The 12,151-nt window shown below is 34.4% G+C and overlaps 2 protein-coding genes across 4 annotated transcripts; one reads left to right on the top strand and one right to left on the bottom strand.

Annotated features, from left to right (window-relative positions):
- Positions 1-205: 205 nt before the first annotated feature.
- On the top strand, positions 206-3,973 carry LOC114422282 (glycylpeptide N-tetradecanoyltransferase 1-like). Of its 2 annotated transcripts, XM_028388565.1 has the most exons (3): positions 275-353; positions 1,161-1,308; positions 2,364-3,973. In XM_028388565.1, exon 3 carries the CDS (start codon positions 2,388-2,390, stop codon positions 3,690-3,692), a length of 1,305 nt encoding a protein of 434 aa, XP_028244366.1. In that variant the 5' UTR covers positions 275-353; positions 1,161-1,308; positions 2,364-2,387; the 3' UTR covers positions 3,693-3,973. The 2 variants fall into 2 exon arrangements, with proteins under 2 accessions (XP_028244365.1, XP_028244366.1); XM_028388564.1 differs by lacking the exon at positions 1,161-1,308 and having other exon boundaries at positions 206-353.
- A 2,479-nt stretch (positions 3,974-6,452) lies between these two features.
- LOC114422281 (telomere repeat-binding factor 4-like) lies at positions 6,453-12,059 on the bottom strand. 2 transcript variants are annotated; one of them, XM_028388561.1, is made up of 6 exons: positions 11,828-12,058; positions 11,534-11,736; positions 8,573-8,657; positions 7,934-8,020; positions 6,876-7,164; positions 6,453-6,773 (listed from the first exon to the last, which is right to left on the bottom strand). In XM_028388561.1, the coding sequence occupies exons 1-6, from the start codon at positions 11,975-11,977 to the stop codon at positions 6,742-6,744; spliced, it is 846 nt and encodes a 281-aa protein (XP_028244362.1). In that variant the 5' UTR covers positions 11,978-12,058; the 3' UTR covers positions 6,453-6,741. The 2 variants fall into 2 exon arrangements, with proteins under 2 accessions (XP_028244362.1, XP_028244363.1); XM_028388562.1 differs by lacking the exon at positions 7,934-8,020 and having other exon boundaries at positions 6,573-6,773; positions 11,828-12,059.
- Between the last annotated feature and the right edge of the window lie 92 nt (positions 12,060-12,151).

Here is a 12,151-nt window from a genome sequence, read left to right as displayed (position 1 = left end):
TTCTCCCTGGTGCAAACACTTTCAATATTATCTAGGCTGGGGAAGTTTTTGTTGGTAATGACAGTGGCTACGGACATGTGTATATATTAAGATTCTAGTTGTTGCCCTGTTTGTATTTCTTTGCACTTCTTGTGCTTAATATAATATCTTTTGCTGAAGAAAAACAAAATGAGAGTGCAGCAAATAAATGTCCGTTTGGAAATGTTAATGATGGGCTGGGCCGGGCCGGTTGGATGGGTTTGGCAATGGCCCAACGTACAGAACCCCTTTGTGAATTGTGAGAGAGAGCATCGGATCTCACAAAATCGCCCGCAGTTTCATCTTCTTCTTCACTCTCTTGCTCTCAGTCTCAGGTAGAATCACTCTCAATTAACAACTTTACTCGAAACCCTATTTCTTTCAATTTCAAAACTCATTGCAAGTTCCTTATATATCAGATGTGCATAACTATTACTGTTGGATCTGTGGCATATCTCGTTTTCACTCCCTTGACGTTTTTGAAACTTGCTTACATAATCGGATAGTCATAGATATTGAAACTTCATTGTTTGGTTATGTTTTCTTCACATACTTTCTTGTTTCGTGGCCCCAAAGATGTCAGTTAAAGGTTTCCTTATTGAAAATAGTGTTGGAAATCCCATATTCACTAATGTTATAGATAAAATAGTGCATATATAACAAGTAAGGAATAATTCTCACTCTATGAGTTAACTTTTAGGGTTGAATTAAATACAAACCCAAATTCTAAGAAATAGAGATATAGAATTGTTTTTATTACAAATGGAATGAACTTGTTTCGAAATTCAACAGATTAAATATGGTTTGGTTAGGTTAATTTTGGATAGGTATTTTGCCCCCAGAGGAAATATAGATGCATATCACTTCTAAAATTTTTGCTGCCACCCAGCGGCTATGGAAAAATTTACTTTCTTCTATCAAATTTATTTCCATCTTGTATTTCAGATTACCCTTCTGCAGATTTTTCAGATGGTTGATAGCAAACACAAATCCCAAACCCAGTTTTCTTTGGATTATAATGGATCTTGTTGTTTAGTGTTGAATGTTGAAAATATTAATTCTGTTTAATAATGACGATTATTGGAGATTTTACTCTCTTTTTTTTTTTTTTTTTTTTTTTTGCATTCTGTTATCATACGCAGTTCTATTTGTGGTCTGTACTAGATTTCACTTGCTGAATTTCAAGTTGATTATTCTATTTTCTGAATACCGAAGGCCAAAGCTAATTCATTCTGTACTGGTTCCACTGAAGTAGCAATTCTCCAACTAGAATAGGTCACTCTAAAACATGTAAGCTTTGCTTCAAAGGACCTTGTATAGAGGCTGTACAAAGTAAATTCAAAATAGCCCTTGCTGTTTAATATTTGCAGAAGTAATTAACTGGTTATATGGAAATCACTACTATCATTATCAATTAGTGCAACTCTTATTCCATCCAATATGCATTTCATAGTATGGCAGCTTGTTTCTCCTAAACATACAGTTTCAAAATGTACCTCGCATTTTAAAGAATACTGCAGCAATAACCAGAGTTTCTATAAGAATTAAGCTGTATGTTTAGTCCCTTTGAAATAAGAATGTGAGATAGCCTGTAGATATTTGTATTTCTTTTCTTCTGGCCTGCAACAAATCTTGGCTTATTATTGTATCATAGAGATCAAGCTTGATTTATATGATATACAATGGGCTAAATTGCGATTTTACTCCTCCTAATTTCTCAAATCCTTGATTTTGATTTTCCGGATTTTAATTGTAACATTTGGTCCCCTAATCTTATAAATTAGTGATCCTCTTGATAGATTATTAACAAATAATTATAATTAATTAAGTTATTATATTAATTATAAATTAATCAAAATCCTTAATTATTAAAAAATTAAATAAAAAATTATTAATAGCACTGTACTCCTCCTCTTCTCCGCAAACACCCCTTCTATCTCCATTGTTGCACGCAACTCCACCTGCAGCAACACCTAAGATTAACAGTATTTTATTAAAGTTTTTTGATGATTAATAATTTTTATTTAATTTATAATTAATTAATATCTCTAATAATCACAATTATTAGTTAATAATCTATTAGGGGGACCAAAATCGCAAATTTATAAAACTAGGAAGACCAAATGTTACAAGACAAAAATCATGGATTTAGAAAACTAGGGGGACCAAAATTACAATTCAGCCTATACTTTATACTATTGGTTTCTTCTCATTGATGTGAATAGAAGTAGGCATAGTTGGCCACAAGGCGATGATCTAGTATGGCTGAACTTGTGGGGATTAAGAGAAAAATTTTGCTTTCTTCTACCAATTGTTTACTAAAAAATCTTTATTTTGTTTTTCAGACTATTTTTCTGAAAGCATTTCAAATGGTTGATAGCAATCCTTCCTCTGGATCACCCGAAGAAACACAAAATCCCAACCCAGATGGGAATGCACCTGTTGAAAGTGATCTTGCATTGGAGAATCTAGCCCAAAAAGTTCAAGAATCTCTCTCTCTGGAAAAAAGACATAAATTTTGGGAAACCCAACCTGTTGGGCAGTTCAAGGATGTAGGGGACTCCAGTTTGCCAGAAGGCCCGATTGAACTTCCAACCCCCTTATCTGAGGTCAAACAAGAACCATACAACCTTCCTGACCACTATGAATGGGTTACTTGTGACATAAACTCTGAGGAGACGTGTGATGAGGTATACAACCTTCTTGCTCATAATTATGTTGAGGATGATGAGAATATGTTTCGATTTAACTACTCAAAGGAATTTCTGCGCTGGGCTCTGCAACCTCCGGGTTATTTCAAGAGTTGGCATATTGGTGTCCGTGTTAAAAGTTCCAAGAAGATGGTTGCCTTTATAACAGGTATTCCTGCTAGAATCCGAGTTCGTGATGAGGTTGTTCATATGGCAGAGATCAATTTTCTGTGTGTCCATAAGAAGCTTCGAACAAAGAGGCTTGCTCCTGTCATGATCAAAGAGGTCACCAGGAGGGTGCATCTGGAAAATATGTGGCAGGCAGCCTACACTGCTGGAGTAGTTCTCCCTACACCAATAACAACTTGTCAATACTGGCACAGATCTTTGAATCCCAAGAAGCTAATTGATGTTGGTTTTTCTCGGCTTGGTGCACGAATGACAATGAGTCGAACCATCAAGCTTTACAAGCTACCAGAATCAACAATCACCCCAGGGTTTAGGAAGATGGAAATTCATGACGTTCCTGCAGTTACCAGGCTAATTAGAAATTATTTGAGTCATTTTGTTGTTGCACCTGATTTTGATGAAAACGATGTGGAGCATTGGCTTCTTCCAAGGGATGGTGTTATTGACAGTTATCTGGTTGAAAGTCCGGAAACTCACGAGGTCACGGACTTTTGTAGTTTTTACACACTTCCTTCTTCTATCCTTGGCCACCTAAATTATAAAATTTTGAAAGCAGCATATTCATTTTATAATGTTTCCACAGTAACTCCTTTGCTTCAGCTGATAAATGATGCTCTCATTGTCGCAAAACACAAGGATTATGATGTTTTCAATGCATTAGATGTCATGCAGAATGAGACCTTCTTGAGGGAACTGAAGTTTGGACCAGGTGATGGGAAACTTCATTATTATCTTTACAACTACCGAATAAGGCATGCATTGAAGCCATCAGAGCTTGGGCTTGTGCTTCTGTAGTCTAAATTTTGGAAATTTGTCTTGCTATATTGGGATTTATAATGGTTTTGCTGTAGACATTGTATGGTTGCAAATTATGTGGTGATCAACGATTAGACCTTAAATTTTGCTTTACTATTCGAACAAACAAGTTTTACATAGTCCTTGGAGGCAATTCTGGAATGCCGGTAATGCCACAAACTGGTATAACTTAAGGATTGACAATTCCTGTTTACTAATTCCTTTTCTTTTTTTGTGCTGACGACGATTATGTCTTTTTAAGTTTGATTTTTTGTCTTGTAGCATTATTTTTTCTTCCTAGCATATGATTAATGATTGTGTTCCTTTTTTTGTTTTGTTTTTTGCGCTGACGATGATGTCTTTTAAATTTGAATGTATGTGCTGGTGTATCTTTGAGCATGTGACCTATTGGATTGCCAACAACGTCGTAGCATCCCCCTCATGTTTTTCAATATTTAACGTGCATTTTTGGTTATTAGTTTTCAATATAACAAACTTAAATTTGTACGTTTCTTTATATAAAATTATCTTATCTTTTTATTATAAATAAAAGGAACTAATAAATTTTCCCATCGGTTAGTTTTTTAAATGATTCTATTTTGATTATTTAAATTTACAAAAAGTTTCATATCGGTATTATCAATTCCATATACACAAACTCAGTGTATACTATTGGTAATAGATGATAATAGATGATCTTCTACCAAAACTATCACATTACATCAAAGTACTTCAAATTAGTTTAGATAATTTCATATTTAGGTACAATAATCACAATACAAAATATAAACAAACTTAATACTAGACCAGGACATTCATAATTCAGGAAAAGTCGTCAATTTGGAGAATTAATTGTCAAATTACCCTGATACACTTGACACCACAACCTATTTTTGATTCCTAATACAATATTAATCTACTGCTTTAAATACATGGTTATTATGAGGTAGAGAAGAAGAATTGTGACGCAACAAAACTCTTTAATTTGTAGTAGATGGCTAAAGATGTGTTGTCATTCGATTTGTTGTTATTTTAGGGATAATTGGTACTCTTATGTTTAGGTTGTTGAACTTACCCATGGTCAATTCACATGTATTTGAAGTAGAAGATCAAAGGATAAAAAGATATGATCATTATGGGGCAAAAAAGAAAATCATTTGTTACCAGAAGTAGACATTGAGTATGCATGAATGGAATTGCCATTACAAATATGAAACTTTTCATAAACTTAAGGGACGTTAGGGGAGAACTTTAGTTACTTGGGAATCTTAAATTCAAAAACTTAGGATCCGTTTTGGGTGATTTTTAATTTTTAGTTTCGAAATTTTTAAAAATAACAAATAGTTTTTAGTTTTAGATTTAAAAATTAAACCAGTTAAAAAATATAATTAGTTTCAAATAAATTTATTTTGAAAGTTTCTTAACGTAATAAAATTAGTTTAAGAGAGTTTTTGTATAGTGGTAATGACAATGATGATGACATCAATGTTGATGGTGATGATGTCAACAACAATGACAATGATAAAGATATCAGTAGTGGTTGCAATGACAGGACGGTGGCAATAGTGGCGGTGACATTGACTGTCGTGATAATGGTGGTAGGAATGTCGGTGGTGTTGGTGGTGACAACATATGGTGACAATGTGGTGGTGGCGGTGATGGAGGTGGTATTGTTTGTGGTGGTGGTGACAATGACGATGACATTGACATTTGGTGACACTGGTGGTGGTAGCAATGCTGGTGGTGGTGATGGTGGTGATAAAAGTGTTGGGGGTCGTGGTTGTGGTAATGGTGGTGATGGTGATAACATTGGTGATAACAAAAAGTGTCATCATACTAAAAACCAAATTCGTAAAATATTTTTCTTGATTTTGAAAATGAGTGTAAAAATATTTTGAAAATGATTTAAAAATCATTTTTGCCAAACACGTTTTATTTTGAAAATTACATTTGAAACTCAAAAATCAACAACTCACAACCATTCAAAGGACCCTTATTTTTCATATTTGGTACTACTTTAAAAAATAACATTCCTTGGAAAGGTTTCACAAAAAATATTTTAGCTAAATTCCATAAAAACTTTCTCATGAAAAGAGATAAGAATCTAACTTTCCTGAATTAACTATTTTTTTAGCTGTAGTAAAAATATCACATTACTTTTTTAGATCATTTCATGTGATAAATAACTAAATTAATTAATAAAATATTACATAACTTTTTGATTTTCACGAAACTTATACAAATATCTCCAAAAACATTTATGACCAACCAAATAAATTTATTCATTCGCAAACATAAAAAAAAAAAAATTCTCGTTTACCAAATGCCTCCCTAAATGATCTAAATAGAACCATTTAAAAAGCCAATGGATTGAATTAAAACCATTTTAAAATCTTAAAAGACCAAAATATCATTATTTGGAACAACATTGATTCAATGACCATGTCATGTCATCATCCCAATAAAAATTAATAGATATACCACACTTTTCTATTAACATATTTAACATTTCTACTAAAATTAACCAAAATGAAATCCTTCACGAACATAAAAGACCAAATCAAGACTTTCAAAACTTAATGGACCAAAATAGAAAAGCACAACATTACCAAAAATGACATTAAGCCTTACCTCAAAGCTTCAAACTATTAGATAAAAAACACATCGATGATTTATATTTCATCTTTAACATGGCCCTTAGTTACGTGAAAATTTCACTTTTAATTAAAAAAATTGGATACGAAGGATCGAGTTCTAGACTAGAGTCAAGAATCAAGACATGAATGATCTGTATTACATCGCCAAAAAAAACATAAATGAGTTTCTATTGCTTACATTTTGGATCCAAAATCTGGCCAGATTTGGTGGACCAATGATATTACTATAAACATGACTTTCCATGCAATTTTAAGGAATACAAATGTTTAAGGGAATCTGATAAAATACAACCAAAATAAAAGTTAAAATAGTATTTCATTGTATCAACAAAATTTTACATTTAGAAACCAACATCAGGACGAATCTATTTATAGACCTTACTTAGACCATCTTAAGCCAAGAGGATAATTTCACCACGGGAACCTGCATGAATAGACCCACACGATCAATGGTAGTTAAAAATAATCAATAAAAGATTAAAAAATTCACAAATGAGAGGCAGGAAAGATCGTTTATCTATAGTACATTGTTCATATATATCTTTTGCTAGCTGTAACATTGAATCACTATGTTCAACCAGCAATGATATTTTTTCAGCCTCCTTTACTGCTTCTGCAGCCAGATATGATTTACTTTCAGCATCAGCAACTCTGTAGGCTGCAGTATCCGCAGCTTCCTTTATTGTGTCATTAGTCATTAAGACAGAAGCTGGGGATTGCTGTTGTGGTTGTGGTGGCCGGACATCCTTTGGTTTTGGTGAAGGTGATTTTGTCCCCGAGGAGGCTTCCTTTTTCACCTTGTAACCATTTTGTACCTGTAGGTGGTAAAGAGTAGAGAAATTCTAGAATAAAAAAAAGCTTCAAGATCATTCAACTTCAATGTGAAATTTCTGCTTGTGTGCAATGTCCCTGTAGGAAGGTGGGCCTATAGCCCATTGAAAGAAGATGAACAGAAAGAGCCCTAAAAATGGAAGCCCAGATACATAGTACCACAGAGTGATGTGTGTGTAAAAAAAAATGTGCAATACATGTAGACATTCATTACTAGTTGCTCGTTAATACATAAACATATCAATAGTCAATTAATGATTATTACAATTTGCAAAAGTGTGTGCATATGCGAACTAACAAAAGGTCTGAAGGGAATAGCAACTTAGAAATACGAGAATAAAATTGATGAGCATAGGAGGAGGTGGGTGCTTACTCTTGAAGAATAAAACAGAACAACAATGATTCAATAACTAATTACACATGCATTAAAGCCATGCCAACCAAGTAACGTGCTTCAATGATAAAACTGAGCATGCTGTCTACAAGTTGAAATAATAAAAATGAATAAATAAATATAATATACAAAAAAGAAAGCCCATACATGAGATTTCCACCTGGTTGGGTTTGAGTAGTGATGAGGGTAGATATACATAGTTTTACTCTCACAAGCAGAGAGATTGTTTCCAGGATTTAAAACAGTAACCTTTTAGGTCATAAGACAACAACCTCACAATTGTCCCATTGTCCCAAGTCTCACCGTTAACTATAATATACAATACATCTGTAAAATCACCATATAGAGAACTAGATTACCTTTTCAAGTTTCCCTTGACTAACAAGCCTCCTCAACTTTGTACTTAATGCCCTTCTAAAATTTTGGTTTACCTGAAGATTTTTTTGCTGCAGTATTACATGTAGTGGTTGTCATACTTCTAAAATTCTAAAATAAAAATGATAATACTAAATATAAAGAACAATATGCACAATAGACAATCCAAATCAAATTAATTTTCCAACTCCCTTCTCCCCCATAAAAAAAGGTGCAGGGCTTCAACATACTACTTTTACAAGATCATAATGGAACCATTATCATCTCCAAGTAAAACTTGGGAGTTGAAGAATTGATCTTAAATACCCAAATGTAAAGTGAAGATGACACACGGATAAGTTACAAATTTACAAATATGTCTGTTGTTGCCGGCGGGAACCATTTATCATTTGAGAGAAAAAAAATGTTTATTATTACTCTCGAATAAGACTGCTCTGGTAAATCAGAAAGCCTAATGAACAGCAGAAACTCAATCCTAGATCTATAAAGCTTAACAATGATCACAGAAGTATATACGGAAAGTGATCTGCATTTCCATTCTTGGTGTTGATATGTAAAATCCTTATTATATATCATTGAAAAATATTATGGAAACATAAAGGTAATAAAGATATTCATCTGACCTCCATGAATTTAATGATGGCATTCATGTCAGATCCATTACTATCTTTCAGCGCTGATAGAGCTTCAAAAATCATTGCATTATACCTGATAAAAGACCAAAAGTACAACATCCCCTCAGAATATGATCTTAATTGATGGAACAAATAGCTTGTCACATCATCAAATTTATAAGAAAATAACTAATGGTAGTCAAGTAGAAATGCTGAAGTGTAAACCGTAGCTAAATGAATAGTTCTGCAACATCACATTTTACTGTATCAAAAAAATAAAGTTGATAAGTGGGTAACATATCTCTGAACGTACATTTATAATAATTGACAACATATTCTATTCAAATTTCAACTTCAGCAGTCATCTAATATTTGATGTTTTTGGCTGCAGTCAGTGGAATGCCAGAGTTTGGAGTTAGGACCTCTCTCCTTTGACTTGTTATCAGATGAGAATGTTTTATAGCATCTCTTTGCTAAGCATGTAGATTCTTCCAAGTCTTTTCTTTAGTAGACATGTAGGGTAATGGGATTAAATAACTTTTTGTCATTAATATCATTATATACATAGTTGTCAATACCAGCGTAGTGGAGCGGAGGCAGAGCGGCCGATCCCAAAAGTGGGATGGCGGATCGTAAGATGACCGCTATTCTAATGTTTTTTTTATATATGTTAAATAATTAATATATATATATATATATATATATATATATATATATATATATATATATATATATATAAGTTCAAAAACAGAAAAATAACTCAAAACATAGTTACTTAAACAAAAGTTACAAAACATAAAGTAGAAAAATTTATTGAAAATGATAAAATACCCTCCAAAACAAATTAAATAATTATGCTGAGAAGAACTGAGTTTGTAGCACTTGCACCAACGGTTACATATAAGTTTTTAGTTTTCCTACTAAATAATATATAAGAAAAAATAACGTACTTAAATATAAATTATTTTATTTTATTTTATTTAAAATATTTTTTTTATTTTTATTTTTAATGATTTTTTATTTATGATATCAAATTTTAATAATTTTTAAAAAAATAATTATATTTTTTATTTTAAATTAATAAAATTAAATAACATTAATTAACCTTTTTATAAATGTACACTCGTCTTATCTTTCAAAACATTTTTACTCAAGTCATATGACAATTAAGCTTACAATAGATTTTCTTTTTTTGCTGAATAGCTTACAATAGATGTTACCTAACTAAAATTAATTTTTTTGCTGGCGTGGGTACACTTCCCCCCGCCCCCAAGTATATATTAATCTTCATATAATATGCAATCAAGTATTATTATTTTTTCTCTCATAAATTTAAAAACTTGAATATATATATCTTATAAAAGGTGATGATCATCAACAAGTGATAGACCTAGTCCTGTGGCACCTAAAAAAGCATGGAGATCCTTTCCTCCTTGTCCTACTCTCTCCTCTGCGTTTTTCTCTTTCTCCTCTTAAAGCTTCTCTTCCAAGCCAGAAAGTTCCAAAACCTCCCACCAGGTCCACCATCTCTCCCCATAATCGGCAACCTCCACCACCTCAAGCGCCCCCTCCAACGCACCTTCAGAGCCCTCTCCAACAAGTATGGCCACATCATCTCCCTATGGTTCGGCTCCCGCCTCATCGTCGTCGTCTCCTCCCAAACCCTATTCCAAGAATGCTTCACCAAAAACGATGTCGTCGTCGCCAACGCCCCCGTTTCCTCCCCGGAAAACACATCTTCTACAACTACACAACCTTGGGGTTCTCCCCCTATGGCGAGCATTGGCACGTGAGGGGGAGGAGGACGGAGGGTGGCGGAGGAGGAGGAAAAGGGGGAGGCTTCGAAGTAGCGGCGCGAAAAACTGCTCTAGAACCCGCACCGCTCTGCCTCGTGCTGTTGCGATAGCAGCCGCTCCAGCCGCGACACGAAACCGCTCCGCTACATATGTGCCCGTCGCGGATGGGGGCTGCTCCGCCGCTATAGCGGCCGCTATTGACAACTATGATTATATACACTTTTACGTTTTACATTTGGTTTAAGCAACATATCCCTTTTTTTTTTCCTTCGTAACTTCTTCAGTTCTTCCTTTCAGATAGAAGCTCTACAGTTGTCCAAAACAAAAGGAAATCCAAAAATTTTAAATCAGTTATCATCATTTATGATGCACAGATATGCCACAATTCATGACATAACCAATACTGATATGATTGGTAAAGTTTTTTGTGTAGGGTGTGCCACAATTCATGACATAACCAATACTGATATGATTGGTAAAGTTTTTTGTGTAGGGTGGTCGATAACAAGTGCCATATATAGGAACCAAAAATTTCATTGAACTTTAAAAAATTCTAAATCGGTTATTATCATTTAAGATGCACAGATACGCCACGATTTGTGACGTAACCAATACTGATTTGATTTGTAAAGCTTTTTGTGTAGGGGGTTGAAAACACCCGCCATATATACAGACCAAAAGAAGTTTTGTTGTTGTCCAGAAGAGAAGGAAATACAAAAAACCCTAAATCGGTTATCATTGTTTATGATGCACAAATACGCCACGATTCATGACGTAACCAATACTGATACGCCACGATTCATGACGTAACCAATACTGATTCGATTTGTAAAGCGTTTTGTGAAGGGTGATTGAAAGCGACAGCCACATATAGCAGGACAAAAGGTTTCATTAAACCTTAAAAATTATGGAATTTTCATATCTTATGCCATACCACGCGCAACATAGTCATCATTATCATCATCATAGACAACGCAAAAAGGACTCAACAAGTAAACTGTCTATCAACCTATAAGCCAAAGCAAAAGCTGCCTAAGAATCATAATTTCTTTTTTGGGGGTTGATGAATGCGAAGAACAATGCAATTATGTAAATTGGCAATACAACAGCAAATTTATGTTAATAGGATTAAATGGACAAAGGACATAATACATATATAGTGTTACTGGCATACCTTGGAGGGTTTTTGGCATCTTGGTCATTCTGAGAAGCATCTGGGGGAGTGACATCAGATGCTGCGTTTTGCAGAGCAGGAGCGGCGTTCTGAGGAGTGGCGGTAGGAGCAGGAGGAGCAGGGAGGGCTTTAAGCTTGGGAACCCTAGATTTTTCTTTGGAGCCCTGAGCACCGTTGCTGACGCTCAAATTGCGCCATTTATCCTGAAGAGGGAGGAACAATTGTAAGAACCATAACCCTAACCCTAACCCTAATGTAATGAGAAAGAGGGGGAAGCACAAAAAAAGGTGTTACCTTGAGGTCGATGTTGGAACGGGAAGTGAGGAAAGGGGCGAATTGGGGATCCTTGAGAATGTTCTTCCACTTTCCGGGGCCGTGCTTTTCAACGCCGGCGATGAGAGCATCTTCTTCGTCCTGCGTCCACTTCTGCTTCTGATTCCCCATTCACATTCAATTCTCTCTCTCTTTCTTTGTTCTCTACTTCTTCGCTTTCAGTTTCAGATACTCTTCCTCACTCGATACTCACTCCCTTGTATATATACGTTTTATTAAATTGAATTTTTGTTGCTTTGCCAAAAAAACACTTGTCATATGTTTTTTCTTTGAGAGAGAAATGTG

Source organism: Glycine soja, chromosome 8, assembly GCF_004193775.1.
Source record: "Glycine soja cultivar W05 chromosome 8, ASM419377v2, whole genome shotgun sequence".
NCBI lineage: Eukaryota > Viridiplantae > Streptophyta > Magnoliopsida > Fabales > Fabaceae > Glycine > Glycine soja.
Note: the sequence above shows the minus strand (reverse complement) of the source record. Positions and strands in the feature narration are given on the sequence as shown.

What these genes read in the sequence shown, in the direction of transcription:
- LOC114422282 (XM_028388564.1), top strand. Translation starts at nt 2,388, where the DNA reads ATGGTTGATAGCAATCCTTCCTCTGGATCACCCGAAGAAACACAAAAT.
- LOC114422281 (XM_028388561.1), bottom strand. Translation starts at nt 11,977, where the DNA reads ATGGGGAATCAGAAGCAGAAGTGGACGCAGGACGAAGAAGATGCTCTC. An exon ending in CCATCATTAAATTCATGGAG is followed by an intron (nt 8,021 to 8,572) that starts GTCAGATGAATA and finishes GTAATACTGCAG; the next exon opens with CAAAAAAATCTTCAGGTAAA. An exon ending in AAAAGATATATATGAACAAT is followed by an intron (nt 6,774 to 6,875) that starts GTACTATAGATA and finishes CTATTCATGCAG; the next exon opens with GTTCCCGTGGTGAAATTATC.